The sequence below is a fragment of the Dendrobates tinctorius genome, unplaced genomic scaffold, assembly GCF_039654945.1.
Source record: "Dendrobates tinctorius isolate UK_male_01 unplaced genomic scaffold, ASM3965494v1 ptg000181l, whole genome shotgun sequence".
NCBI lineage: Eukaryota > Metazoa > Chordata > Amphibia > Anura > Dendrobatidae > Dendrobates > Dendrobates tinctorius.
The window spans coordinates 3,119,696-3,134,522 of NW_027361848.1; the positions used below are offsets into that span (position 1 = coordinate 3,119,696).

Genomic DNA, 14,827 nt, shown 5'->3' on the forward strand with positions numbered 1-14,827 from the left:
GAGTTGAAAAAGTCAAATGGTGCTCCTTCCCTTCCAAGCTCTGCCATGCGCCCAAACAGTGTTTTACCCCCACATGTAGGGTATCAGCCTACTCAGGACAAATTGCAAAACAATTTTTGGGGTCCAATTTCTCCTGTTACCCTTAGGAAAATAAAAAATTGGGGGCAAAAATATCATTTTTGTGGAAAAAAATGATTTTTTTTATTTTCACGCCCGAGCGTTATAAACTTCTGTGAAGCACTTGGGGGTTCAAAGTGCTCACCACACATCTAGATAAGTTCCGTGGGGGGCCTAGTGTCGAAAACGGGGTGACTTGTGGGGAGTTTCAATAGTTTAGGTACATCAGGGGCTCTCCAAACGCACATGACACCCGCAGACCATTCCATCAAAGTCTGCATTCCAAAATTTCACTGCTTCCCTTCCGAGCCCCGACGTGTGTCCATACAGTAGTTTTCTCCCACATATGGGGTGTCAGCGTACTCATGACAAATTGGACAACAACTTTTGGGGTCCAATTTCTCCTGGTACCCTAGGGAAAATAAAAAAATAGTGACTAAAAGATCATGTTTGTGGAAAAAATACGAATTTTTTATTTTCACGCCCGGGCGTTATAAACTTCTGTGAAGCACTGGGGGGTTCAAAGTTCTCACCACACATCTAGATAAGTTCCTTAGGGGGTCTAGTTTCCAAAATGGTGTCATTTGTGGGGGGTTTCCACTGTTTTGGTACATCAGGGGTTTTCCAATCGCGACATGATGTCCGATCTCAATTCCAGCCAAAAACGTCAAATGGCGCTGCTTCCCTTCCGAGCTCTGCCATGCGCCCAAATATTGGTTTACCCCCACATGTGGGGTATCAGCGTACTCAGGACAAATTGCACAATAACTTTTAGGGTCCTGTTACCCTTGGGAAAATAAAAATTGGGGTGAAAAGATCATTTTTGTGGAAAAAATATGATTTTTTAATTGTACCGCTGTACGTTATAAACTTCTGTGAAGCCCTTGTGGGTTCAAAGTTCTCACCACATATCTAGATAAGTTCCTTGGGGGGTCTAGTTTCCAAAATGGGGTCATTTGTAGGGGGTTTCCACTGTTTAGGTACATCAGGGACTCTCCAAACGTGACATGGCGTCCGATCTGAATTCCAGACAATTTTGCATTGAAAAAGTCAAACGGCGCGCCTTCCATTCTGAGTTCTGCCATGCGTCGTTCCCCCCCACATATCAGGTATCAGCGTACTCAGGACAAATTGCACAATAACTTTTGCAGTCCAATATCTCCTGTTACCCTTGGTAAAATAAAAAAAATTGAACCTGAAGTATTTTTTTTGTGAAAAAAAGTTAGATGTTCATTTTTTTTTTAAATATTCAAAAAAATTCCTGTGAGCACCTAAAGGGTTAATAAACTTCTTGAATGTGGTTTTGAGCACCTTAAGGGGTGCAGTTTTTAGAATGGTCTCACTTTTGGGTATTTTCTATCATATAGACCCCTCAAAGTGACCTCAAATGTGATGTGGTCCTAAAAATAAAATGGTGTTGTAAAAATGAGAAATCGCTGGTCATCTTTTAACCCTTATAACTTCCTAACAAAAAAAAATTTTGGTTCCAAAATTGTACTGATGTAAAGTAAACATGTGGGAAATGTTAGTTATCAAGTTTTTTGTGTGCTGTATCTCTGATTTAAGGGCATAAAAATTCAAAGTTGGAAAATTGCAAAATTTTCAAAATTTTCGCCAAATTTCCGTTTTTCTCACAAATAAACGCAAGTTATTTGAATGAAATTTTACCACTAACATGAAGTACAATATGTCACGAGAAAACAATGTCAGAATCACCAGGATCCATGGAAGCGTTCCAGAGTTATGACCTCATAAAGGTACAGTGGTCAGAATTGTAAAAATTGGCCCGGTCATGAACCTGCAAACCACCCTTGGGGGTGAAGGGGTTAAATACCCTTATGCTGGAAACTAACTATAAGGTGTTAACCCGATGGTACCTGACCACAGCCAGAGTGGCTAAGGCAGTCGCCAACTACTCTCCAAATTGCTTTAGTGGGTGCAACTCCACAGGAGATATGTTCCATACATGGTGGCTATGCCCGTCATACGTAGATTTTTTGGTTTCCTCTATAACAAATATAAACCTTAAAAAAAAAAACCTTGGGAGGCCTTACTCAACAAACGCATCCCCAACATCCCTAAACACACTCAAACCTTCATTGCATTCATATTCCTGGCAGCCAAACAAACCATAGCTTTGGCATGGAAAAAAACAAATTTAGATTTATCTGCGGTTAAAACACGCCTTTCTTGGTATATGAGCAACGAAAAATTATCTGCCATACTTACAGATAAAGTCAGTAAGTTTGAGAAAATATGGCTTCCCTGGGTGGAGTACGCCAACCACACCCCCCCTTTTGCCACACCTGTATTTCATCTAACCAACCCAGATCCCCGATTCTGATAGAATCATTAACGATAATTGGACACAACATACCCCCCTCCTCGGGCTTCCCCCCTCCCCTCCCTTGCCTCCTACCCTGTTGTTAGTTTGTCTGTTTGTTTGTCAACCGTTTACATGCTCTCTTATGCATATTGCAAATACAGCTCTGTATTGAGATTTGCTATCACCTTATTTGTAAAATGTAAACTTTCAACAAAAATTTATTGTTCAAAAAAAAAAAAAACAGCACCAAAACGTGTCCCACAATTTTTGCTGAAAGCAGAAACACCCCATGTGTGGATGTACAGTACAGCTTAGCCATACGGCGAGACTTGGGAGGAATGGAGGGCTATTTGCCTTCTAGAGTGCAGATTTTCAAAGAATACAGTCATATGTTAAAGTTTGGGCACCCCTATTAATGTTAACCTTTTTTCTTTATAACAATTTTGGTTTTTGCAACAGCTATTTCAGTTTCATATATCTAATAACTGATGGACTCAGTTATATTTCTGGATTCAAATGAGGTTTATTGTACTAACAGAAAATGTGCAATCTGCATTTAAACAAAATTTGACCGGTGCAAAAGTATGGGCACCTCAACATAAAAGTGACATTAATATTTCGTAGATCGTCCTTTTGCAAAAATAACAGCCTCTAGTCGCTTCCTGTAGCTATTAATGAGTTCCTGGATCCTGGATGAAGGTATTTGTGACCATTCCTGTTTACAAAACAATTCCAGTTCAGTTAAGTTTGATGGTCGCCGAGCATGGACAGCCCGCTTCAAATCATCCCACAGATGTTCAATGATATTCAGGTCTGGGGACTGGGATGGCCATTCCAGAGCATTGTAATTGTTCCTCTGCATGAATGCCTGAGTAGATTTGGAGCAGTGTTTTGGATCATTGTCTTGCTGAAATATCCATCCCCTGTGTAACTTCTACTTCGTCACTGATTCTTGCACATTATTGTCAAGAATCTGCTGATACTGAGTTGAATCCATGCGACCCTCAACTTTAACAAGATTCCCGGTGCCGGCATTGGCCACACAGCCCCAAAGCATGATGGAACCTCTACCAAATTTTACTGTGGGTAGCAAGTGTTTTTCTTGGAATGCTGTGTTTTTTAGCCTCCATGCATAACGCCTTTTTGTATGACCAAACAATTCAATCTTTGTTTTATCAGTCCACAGGACCTTCTTCCAAAATGTAACTGGCTTGTCCAAATGTGCTTTTGCATACCTCAGGCGACTCTGTTTGTGGCATGCTTGCAGAAACTGCTTCTTTCGCATCACTCTCCCATACAGCTTCTCCTTGTGCAAAGTGCGCTGTATTGTTGACTGATGCACAGTGACACCATCTGCAGCAAGATGATGCTGCAGGTCTTTGGAGGTGGTCTGTGGATTGTCCTTGACTGTTCTCACCATTCTTCTTCTCTGCCTTTCTGATATTTATCTTGGCCTGCCACTTCTGGGCTTAACAAGAACTGTACCTGTGTTCTTCCATTTCCTTACTATGTTCCTCACAGTGGAAACTGACAGGTTAAATCTCTGAGACAACTTTTTGTATCCTTCCCCTGAAAAGCTATGTTGAATAATCTTTGTTTTCAGATCATTTGAGAGTTGTTTTGAGGAGCCCATGGTGCCACTCTTCATATCAGAATCAAATACGAGAATTACTTGCAAGTGGCCACCTTAAATACCTTCTCTCATGATTTGATACACCTGGCTATGAAGTTCAAAGCTCAATGAGGTTACAAAACCAATTTAGTGCTTCAGGAAGTCAGTAAAAAGTAGTTAGGAGTGTTCAAATCAAGAAAATGATAAGGGTGCCCATACTTTTGCACCGGTCAAATTTTGTTTAAATGCAGATTGCACATTTTCTGTTAGTACAATAAACCTCATTTGAATCCAGAAATATAACTGAGTCCATCAGTTATTAGATATATGAAACTGAAATAGCTGTTGCAAAAACCAAAATTGTTATCAAGAAACAAGGTTAACATTAATAGGGGTGCCCAAACTTTAACATATGACTGTAGTTTGCAGACTCCATATGAAGAGCCCGTAAGTGCTAGAACAGCAGAATGCCCCCTCAAGTGACCCAATTTTGGAAGCTATACCCTTTTGGGAATTTATCTATAGGTGTAGTGACGATTTTGACTCCATGGGTATTTTCCAGAAACAAGCAGCAGTGGATGTTGCTGAGTGCAAATTGCAAACTGCAATTGTAGTGCCCAGTACATTATGCCCAACTCATGCTTCTGGAGACACGCACCTGGAAATTAGGCGGGCTCTCAATCACTACAGAAATGCCAAACATGTGGGCACTAAATATGGTTTAGGCACACTGGGGCTCAGAGGGGGGGGGGGCATTTGGATTTGGGAGTGCAGAGTTTGCTGAATTTCTTTTGGTGAGCAAGGGTCATTTCGCTTTTCCAGAGCCTTTAAGCTACCAACAATGTGGAAGCCTCTATATTTCCACTGACAGATGACGCACCTGATTGGGTTTTTTTTAAATGAATTGATTTGAAGCTTTTGTTAGGAAGATTTGACATAATGCTTGGGATCTCATTTGTCCTGAGCAGTTACATCGGGGTTTCTATCTAAAACTCCAAGTGACATGATTCAGATGAAACCTCTGAAGAATCTATTCTCTATAATGAGGCAGCAGATTTAGTCTTGACTACATTTGGCCTCTGTGCAGCATTGTCCTTTTCAGAGCACACAAAACTATATGGATATGTCCAAGGTCGTAAAGTGGTTCACCAACAGTATCACAAATTCCAATTGCACCAAAGCACATCAGTTTGTAAAACTGGTGAGAAAAGTGGTTGTGTGCGACCACATATACCCCCTAAAATCAATATACTTTAATAAACCTGATTTAAAACACCATAACCCATGTGGTGTGGTACAATCTGAGTACAATAAGTTTTCATACAACTACATTAACACATGTACATGATCACAAAGTTTCCTAGGTTTAAAATAATCTTTCCATAAAAATCGGTTATCTAATTTTTCTCTCTCACATCTATAGACTTGAATGTTGCATTCTCATCTGACACTTGCATAAAAGTAGTGTATACTGTGATTTTTTTTTGTCACAGTCGGACCGAGAAAACAATCGCTCATCGGAACAGCCCTATTGAATAGGATGGGTGAGTGTGCTATTCAATTAAAAAGCTGATAGCACACGTACGATTTATATGCTTGCCCGTATGAGCCCATAATGTGCCCAAATACAATACAATCCTGTAAGTCAAAAAAGTCCACATCTATATTTCTCACCTCCCCCCACACACATTAGGCTTATTTGAAAATTTGTGTTTTCACTAGCAAACACTAGACAAGACAGAGAATGGATTCAAAAGGATAAACTTTGGAGCCCAAAAGTTGTTTTGCAATTTTTCCTGAGTAGGCTGATACCCTATATGTGGGGGTAAACCAATGTTTGGACACATGGCAGAGCTCGGAAGGAAAGGAGCGCTGTTTGACGTTTCAATGCAAAATTGGCTGGAAATGAGATTAGATGCCATGTCGTGTTTGGAGAGACCCTGATGTGCCTAAACAGTGGAAACTCCCCCAATTCTAACTCCAACCCTTACCCCAACACACCCCTAATCACAACCCTAACTATAACCCTAACACACCCCTAACCCCAACCGTAAACCTAACTTTAGCCCCAACCCTAGCCCTAACCCTAAATGGGAAAATGGAAATACTTTTTTTTTTAATTTATTATTTTTCCCTAAGGGGGTGATAAAGGGGAGGTTGATTTACCATATATAATCAAGTATAAGCCAACCTGAGTATAAGCCGAGACCCCTAATTTTGCCAGAAAAATCTGGGAAAACTTATTGACTCGAGTATAAGCCGAGGGTGGTACTGCACAAGGGTTAATGGTGGTCCAAAAAGATGCTCCATAGATAAATACCCCCCATAAAATGCTTCATAAGGGTTAATGGTGGCCCAAGAAGATGCTCTACAGATAAATACCCTCCATAAAATGCTGCAAAAGGGTTAATGGTGGCACAAGAAGATGCTCCTTAGATACATACCCCCCATAAAATGCTGCACAAGGGTTAATGGTGGCCCAAGAAGATGCTCCATAGATAAATACTCCCCATATGTTGCTGCTGCTATTAAAAAAAAATTAAATAAAAAATTACATACTTACCTCTCGTCGATGGGGGCCAGATGCCGGCGACCTGAGCAGGCGGCTACACCGGCGCGCTATGGGGGGCCAGGTGCCAGTGTCGCCGCTGGGTCAGGCCCCCGACACTGGCTATATTCACCTGTCCCTGTTCCATCGCCGCACGCCACTGTCTCCCGAGTCTCTATAGTGATATTCAGCAGAGGGCGCGCGCGCACTGACGTCATCGCGCCTTCTCACCTGAACGTCACAGAGGACGCAGAAGACAGAGCGGCGCGTGGTGGTGGAACAGGGACAGGTGAATATTGCACTGCTCCCCGTCCTCCCCCCGGTCATACACCCCCCCCTCCTGGCGCACGGTCTCTGCAGCCCCTGCTTCTTCCATGGTCTCGGCGCAGCAGCTCTTCCAGGTTTCAGCGGTCACGTGGTACCGCTCAAAGTAATGAATATGCGCAAAAAAAGTATCTGCTGCCAATAAGGATGTTTTTAACCCCTTTACTCCCAAGGGTGGTTTGCATGTTAATGCCCGGGCCAATTTTTGCAATTCTGACCACTGTCCCTTTATGAAGTAATAACTCTGGAACACTTCCATGGATCCCGGTGATTCTGACACTGTTTTCTCGTGACATATTGTACTTCATGTTAGTGGTAAAATTTCATTCATATACTGTAACTAGCGTTTATTCGTGAAAAAAACGGAAATTTGGCAAAAATTTTGAAAATTTCGCAATTTTCCAACTTTGAATTTTTATGCTCTTAAATCACAGAGATATGGCACACAAAAAAGTTCATTTCCCACATGTTTACTTTACACCAGCACAATTTGGGAACCAACATTTTTTTTTTGTTAGGAAGTTATAAGGGTTAAAAGTTGACCAGCGATTTCTCATTTTTACAACACCATTTTATTTTTACGGACCACATCACATTTGAAGTCACTTTGAGGGATCTATATGACAGAAAATACCCAAACGTGACACCATTCTAAAAACTGCACCCCACAAGGTGCTCAAAACCACATTCAAGAAGTTTATTAACCCTTCAGGGACTTCACAGGAATTTTCTGAATGTTTAAAAAAAATGAACATTTAACTTTTTTTCACAAAAAAAATTACTTGAGGTTCAATTTTTTATTTTACCAAGGGTAACAGGAGAAATTGGACTGCAAAAGTTATTGTGCAATTTGTCCTGAGTACGCCGATACCTGATATGTGGGGGGGAACCACTGTTTGGGCGCATGGCAGAATTCGGAAGGAAGGAGCGCCGTTTGACTTTTTCACTGTAAAATTGGCTAGAATTCAGATAGGATGCCATGTCAAGTTTGGAGAGCTCCTGATGTGCCCAAACAGTGGAAACCCCCCACAAGTGACCCCATTTTGGAAACTAGACCCCTCATGGAACTTATCTAGATATGTGGTGAGAACTTTGAACCCCAAAGGGCTTCACAGAAGTTTATAACGTACAACCGTACAATTAAAAAAATCATATTTTTTCCACAAAAATTATCTTTTCATCCCCAAATGTTATTTTCCCAAGAGTAACAGGACCCCAAAAGTTATTGTGCAATTTGTCCTGAGTACGCTGATACTGCATAAGTCGGGGTAAACCACTATTTGGGCGCCTGGCAGAGCTCAGAAGGGAAGCAGCGCCATTTGACTTTTTTGGCTGGAATTGAGATCGGAAGCCATGTCGCGTTTGGATACCCTTGATGTGCCAAAAGTGGAAACCCCCCAATTCTAACTCCAACCCTAACGCGAACACACCCCTAGCCCTAACCCTAGCAGGAAAATGGAAATAAATACATTTTTATTTTATTTTATTATTTTTCCCTAACTAAGGGGGTGATAACGGGGGGTTTGATTTACTATTTATGGCGGGTTTTTATTTTTGGCAGCTGTCGCACGCTAAAAGACACATTTTTATTGTAAAAATAGTTTATGCATCACCACATTTTAAGAGCTATAATTTTTCCATATTTTGACCCACTGAGTCATGTGAGGTCTTATTTTTTGCGGGACGAGGTTGACGTTTTTATTGGTACCATTTTCGGGCACATGACAGTTTTTGATCGCTTTTTATTCCGATTTTTGGGACGCAAAATGAACAAAAACCAGCGTTTCATGAATTTCTTTTGGGGGGTGCGTTAACACCGTTCCGCGTGCGGTAAAATTGATAAAGCGGTTTTATTCTTCGGGTCAGTACAGTTACAGCGATACCTCATTTATGTCTTTTTTTATGTTTTGGCGCTTTTATGCAATGAAAACCATTTTATATGAAAAAATTATTTTTGCATCGCTTTATTCTGCGAGCTATAACTTTTTTATTTTTTTGCTGATGACGCTGTATGGCAGCTCGTGTTTTGCGGGACAAGATGACGTTTTCAGCGGTACCATGGTTATTTATAGCTGTCTTTTTGAACGCGCGTTATTGCACTTTTTGTTCGGCGGTATGATAAAGCTTTATTTTTTGCTTATTTTTTTATTTTTTAAGGGGTTCAATAAAGGGGTTAACTAGTGGGACAGTTTTATAGGGCGGGTCGTTACGGACACGGCGATACCAAATATGTGTACTTTTACTATTTTTTTTATTTTCAAAAAATGAATTTATTAGGGAATATATATATATATATATATATATATATATATATATATATATATATATTTTTTTTTTTATTTTTTTTTAAATTTATTTAGCGATTTTTTATAAATTATTTTTACACTTTTTTTGCGCTGATGCGGGGGTCTCAGGGAAGCACGGAGGGAGACCCCTCCCTGCCGATGCTTCCCTAAACCCCCGGTACACTGCGATCGTGTTTGATCGCAGTGTGCCAGGGGTTAACGTGTTGGGGGCGGTCCGTGACCGCCCCTGACACATAGTGCCGTGTGTCAGCTGTGATAAACCGTGAGCGCAGCTAATCGCGCTAGACGTACTCTTCCGTCCTTGGGACTTAGGTCCCAGGTCACATGGACAGAATAGTACGTCTAATGTAGGAAAGGGGTTAAATCAAGCATAAAAATTATTGCACCTAACAAATGAGCATGTTGCTGGTTTGTCAGGTGATTTTCTGGACAGGTATAGAGTTGGAAACAATTCCCTGATTATCAGCTTGACAAGATGGAAGCTAAGGGAAGGTTTTGCAGCTAGTGTACCCCTTAGGCATGATGGACCCCAAGAATCATTTTCTCTAGTGGGTCCAAACTACTCCAGTCTGATGCTGCCTATACCCCATATTGCAATTACCTGGGGCGGTTCAACCATCTCTCCCAAGCAGCACGTTTGCTGTCTTGGGGTCATATTTAAACACAGAACTTTCATTTTATTCCCTATAGCCAATGGCTCGCTCATGTTATCTGCAGCTTAAAAACATCTCTAGAACCCAACCTTTCCTAAACTTTGAAAAAGAGAGAACTTAAAGGGAATCTGTCACCACTTTTCTGTTCTACCAGCTAAAAATATCATTTTATGCATTCCATAACTACTTATGTAACCCTGACTCCCCATGTATCACCCATAAAAACCTTTTATATTTCTCCCACGATGTATGCTAATAGGGTCCGTCCTGTCCGATGGGCATGCAATCTTGACATGGATGACGCAGATTGCGAGAAGCCATTTGACTTCACGGGCGCGATACCTCACAGAAAACTGCGTCATCCACGTCAAGAACTGCGTGCAGCAGCCGAGGAGAGGGGTGGAGAGAGTGAACCGAAGACACGCCCATAGGACCGGATGGACCCTATTAGCATACATCGCGTGAGAAATATTAAATGTTTTTATGGGTGATACATGGAGTCGGGGTTACTTAAGTAGTTAGGGAATGCATAGCTGACACTGAATAAAATGATATTTTTAGCTGGCAGAACAGAAAAGTGGTGACAGGTTCTCTAAGAGTTTTTGCAGTTTCATTTTCGTCTGCACTACTGCAACTCTTTACTGATCGTTCTCCCTTTAACCAAGCTCTTTTCCAATCCATACTGAATGCAGCAGCCATGGTCATATTTTTGTCCAGCTGCTTCACCAATGCCTACACCATGTGCCAGTCACTGTGCTAGTTACCCATTCACTACAGAATACAATAGAACTCATCTCTTTCATCCACAAAGCTCCACAGTTCTGCACTGCCTTATATCTCATCCCTAGTTTCTGTCTATCATTCTACCTATGCCCTTCGTTATGCAACTGATCTAAGGCTAACATCCTCCATAACTAAAACCTTGTACCTCAGTCTCCAAAACTTCGCTTGTGCTGCACCAGTTTTCTGAAGTGCACTATCCCAAACAATCCAACTAATATCTAGACCTCATGATTTTAAGCGTGCTTTAAAAACACCTCTTTAGATAGGCCCATCATCTCACCTCTAGTCTCTCTTGTTCCCTTCTTCTAAATGTTAATCATAATCTGCTCCCTCCTATTCATTTGCCTCCACATCCTCCATGCACCCAAAGCACACAGTAACTGCAATTGGATACTGGGCAATGACCGGATAATGCAGCTTTATATGAAAACCCTTATTTATTATAATGATAGCTGGAATGGACATAACAAGCATGTTCTACCTAATTTGTAAACCCCTATTTCCTTATAGATTGTGAGCTTGCAAACAGGGCCCTCAAGCCTCCTGAAACTGTTGAAATGTGTGTTACTTTATATTGTTTTTATTGCCTGTACATGTTCCTGTTAAATTGTAAAGTGTTGGGGAATATGTTGGCACTATAGAAATAAAATTATTATTTATATTATTAGTATTGCCCAGTACTCTACTGTTTTGTAGAGAAGTTCTCCAGAAAACCAGTTAAAGCTCAAATTCACATGAAAAATGCATGATGCATGTGTGTGTGTGTATGCATATGTATGTACAAGCTATTTATTATATGAAATTAAATAAATACCTGTATTGAATTCTCATCCAGTTTTTCAGTTCCGACCTCTGTGACGCTCAACTTGAGTCGGTAAAGTTTTGGCTTATCTCTAGAGTCTGATCCATCTAAATTTTCAAACATGACAAAAAGGGTTAAAAGCAAAGCAGTTAATCACTAAATAATTAGTATATTGCAAATCAATAAATATATCACACAAATATATATATATATATATATATATACACACACACACACACACACACAATGTTAGGCGCTGAGGTTCTCCCACTGCACAGGGGGAATCTCAAGCCATGTCCTCTGCAGTCTCCCATTCCTCTACGGCCGCAGAGGTTCCTGCTCAGCAGAGACATTGGTCCCAGCGTCTTGCCCAGGCTAATGTTAGGCGTCTGGTTGCTGCTCCAGGCTCTGCTTTTGTACCATGCATGAGTCAGCGGCGAGCAGACGCTCCTGAGACTAAATCCTGCTTTTCTCCTACTGAGCATGCCCGTGGGACGAACTCTCATTGGAGGTCGGAGGTCACATGCTCAGATCCTATTGCAGCTCGGATTGGACCATCTGGAAGGCCCTGAAAGGCTGCGTCTATAAAAGGATTGCACGGCCGCGCGCTAATATAGAAAAAGATTAGACCATGTGGAGTCAGTGTTGTATGCATGTATGAATGTCTCTGGTGAATGACTCATTATGAAACCCCTACCCTTGGTACGCATATGTTGTTTAGCCTAGCCTGCTAGCGCCCAGGCTGAAGTCCAGGTAGAGGCTGAGTTGGAGACTGGCATCAGCATCCACAGGTGGCTTTGTCTGTACGCAACAGTGCACATAGTCTGCACTCCTCTGTGGTCAGCGCTCATCAGAGGCGTCCGCAGGTGCGACGCCACACGCTCAGTAGGTCTTGAGGGACTCAGACCTCGTGTCCTTGGGACTGAGTTCTGTGACCATATACTGAGCGCTCTCTTGCCGAGTGCTGTGTGTTTTAACAGGCTCCGGCATTTAAGTTCCGCGGTACTACGGCTCTCTGACCTAACAGAGTCCGCTCCTGTTCACACCGGGTGACGTTAACCCACGTGTGACCTTTTGTATACCGCTATATACATCCGCCATTACTAAGCAGCAGTTTACCACCTCTGCACGGTGGACCCCGGGCTGCAAACGCACCTTACTATTATTTGGTGCATTCCGCCAGCCCTAACACATTTTATATAGTCGAGAATTTTAGTGATGTTTGGATGGGCAGTAACTATTGATGTTTCTCCACAATAACTGCAGAATCATTTCCAGATTTTGTTATAGATGGTGGAGGTCACTGGTTTCCTACTTGCTTGGAGATCACCTCGTCGGATAGACCTCAGGATCTCAGGACCTCCCGTTCAGGATCCAGGCTGCTAGCTGAAGAGCGCCCTGGTTGTGATGGAGGAATGGGCCCTGGTGGAGGAGATATTCCCTCTCTGTTAGTAGGATGGGGCCTTTTCTCGACATTTTCCTCAGCAGAGGAAACAAGGCCCTCTTTGGCCAGAAGGGTACTACTAAGATAACCATCGCCCCTTCGTCGCGTATCTTCCTTAGGATTCTCGGGATCAGGGGAAGAGGTGAGAATGCATATAGGAGGCCCTCTTCCCATGATTGGGATAGAGCATCGTGCCCTGCTGACCTGTCCAGGCGATCTAGAGAGAAAAACGTGCTGACTTTTGCATTTCCTCTGGTGAAGAAAATCACGTCAGCTTTTTTCCAGCGTTGGCACAGCCAGTTGAACACCACGGTGTTCAATTCCCATTCTGTGGAGGATGCTTTCTTCCTGCTCAGAAAATTCGCCACCTGGTTGTTGGCTTCCTCTAGATGTACTGCCAAGACGGATAGGACAGATTTCTCTGCCCATGTGAACATCCGCTTTGCCAGCTGCTGAAGTGCCAGATGCCTTGGATCTCCTTGGTGACGTAGAAATGCTACCGCCATTGTGTTCTCAGATAAGATCTTTATGTGCTTGCCTTTAACCAGGGCCCGAACCTGAAGAAACACTTTCCACACTGCATATAATTCTCTGAAGTTCGATGACTTGGCTCTTATCACTGGGCTCCACTCTCCTTGGAAGTATCTCCCTTCCATGCGACCGCCCCAGCCTAGCTGACTTGCGTCGGTGATGATGATGACGCACGGGGAGAGAATCCACGGAACGCCGGTCTGGAGGTTTCTCATGACCGTCCACCAATGCAGAGACTTCTTCACCTGCAAGGATAGGGGCATTCCTTTGTCCAGCGAGAACTGACTTCTGTCCCATGATGCAAGGACCTCCCTCTGCAGTTCCCGAGCGTGGAACTGACTCCATCTCACACAGGGGATGCAGTATGTCATCAGTCCCAGAATATTCATTGCTTCTCTGATAGAGCAACGGCTTCTTGTGAAGTGGTGAATCCTTTCTACTATCCCCTTTGTCTTTTGGTAACAAGGATGTTCTTAGGTGGGAGTCTAGCAAGACCCCTAGGAATTTTGTCCTGGGTTCTGAGGCCAAGTTAGACTTTTCCCAGCTTATGACGCATCCTAGATTCTGCAGCGTGGAGATTAACATCTGACAATTGTCCTTGAGCTGTTCTTTGGAATTGGCCCCTATTAAGATGTCGTTTAAATAAGGTATAATTGTGATGTTGCGACTTATCCGATAGGCGACTACTTCTACCATTATTTTGGTAAACACTCTGAGCTGAGGCTAGGCCGAAGGGAAGGCACCGAAACTGGAAGTGACTGACCTCTTCTGGGCCTCTCAGGGCAAACCTCATATTTCTGGTAGGATTCGTGAACCGGGACGTGATAGTATGCACTTTTCAAATACAAAGTGCACATCGCCATGTCCCTGTCTGTTAGGGGTATTGTGGATCTTATGGACTCCATCTTGAACCTCTTGTATTTGATGTGGTTTGTTTAGGGGCTTCAGATTTATTAATGTCCGGGTTTCTCCGGAAGGCTTTTTTTTTTTTTTTTTTAAATCGAGAAGAGGCTTGAGTAATGGCCTCTGCCCTTCTCCTGAGCGGGAACCGGGACTATAGCTCCAATTCTCAGGAGGTCCTGGATGTCCGACCACATTGAGGAGGTCAAGGGAAGGGAGGGGATGGTTATTACACAAATCTTTCTGGAGGTAGAGGGGCAAACTATTTTGTAACCCTGGGAGACTGTCTGCAAGACCCATGGAGTTTGAGCTACCTTTTCCCAGGCTCCAAGGAAACCCTTAGCTGACCCCTTATTCTGATGGCGTCATTTCCTACGGGAGCTTGAGCCTGAGCCTCAAAAGATGGAGTCTCTACCCTTCCCTCCTTTGGGGTAACTCCATCTACCAGTTTTCCCCTTTCCATTGTAGTCTGAACTCTGAC

At 42.6% G+C, this 14,827-nt stretch overlaps 1 protein-coding gene across 21 annotated transcripts in view; it reads right to left on the reverse strand.

Annotated features, from left to right (window-relative positions):
- Nucleotides 1–14,827, reverse strand: part of AFDN (afadin, adherens junction formation factor) — a 647,761-nt gene that overhangs the window by 402,346 nt on the left and 230,588 nt on the right. For all 21 annotated transcript variants that reach the window (XM_073551829.1, XM_073551831.1, XM_073551836.1 and 18 more), the window contains one exon: nt 11,484–11,578. In XM_073551829.1, coding sequence (XP_073407930.1) covers nt 11,484–11,578 — 95 coding nt within the window. The remainder of the gene's footprint in view (nt 1–11,483; nt 11,579–14,827) is intronic.